The following is a 275-nucleotide window of genomic DNA, read 5'->3' on the forward strand; positions in this document are numbered from 1 at the left end:
TGCTGCGGCTGTTGCTGCTGCGTCCGCTTTCTCTGTGGCTGCTATTCCCGCTGCTGTAGTTTGTCCTGCAGCATCTGCTGCTGTGGCTACAATCCCGCTGGTGCTGCTGCTGTTTCTGCTGCTGCAGCTGGTGCTGGTGCTGCTGCTGCTGCTGCTGCGTCCGGGGCTGCGACGATCTGCCTCTGTCTTGCTGCTGCTGCTGCGTCTGCTGCTGCTGCTGCTGGACCTGGCGCGCTTGCTGCTAGAGTATTTTCACTACAAATCAAACAAATACC

General features: G+C 58.9%; 1 protein-coding gene across 1 annotated transcript in view; it reads right to left on the reverse strand.

Annotated features, from left to right (window-relative positions):
• EMH_0071420 (uncharacterized protein) overlaps positions 1–275 on the reverse strand; it is a gene marked incomplete at both ends in the record, with an annotated part of 3902 nt that overhangs the window by 3278 nt on the left and 349 nt on the right. The window contains one exon of the mRNA XM_013499094.1: positions 1–234. Coding sequence (XP_013354548.1) covers positions 1–234 — 234 coding nt within the window. The remainder of the gene's footprint in view (positions 235–275) is intronic.

This window comes from Eimeria mitis, genomic scaffold, assembly GCF_000499745.2.
Source record: "Eimeria mitis Houghton genomic scaffold, Emh_scaff3988, whole genome shotgun sequence".
In the NCBI taxonomy this organism is placed as follows: Eukaryota; Apicomplexa; class Conoidasida; order Eucoccidiorida; family Eimeriidae; genus Eimeria; species Eimeria mitis.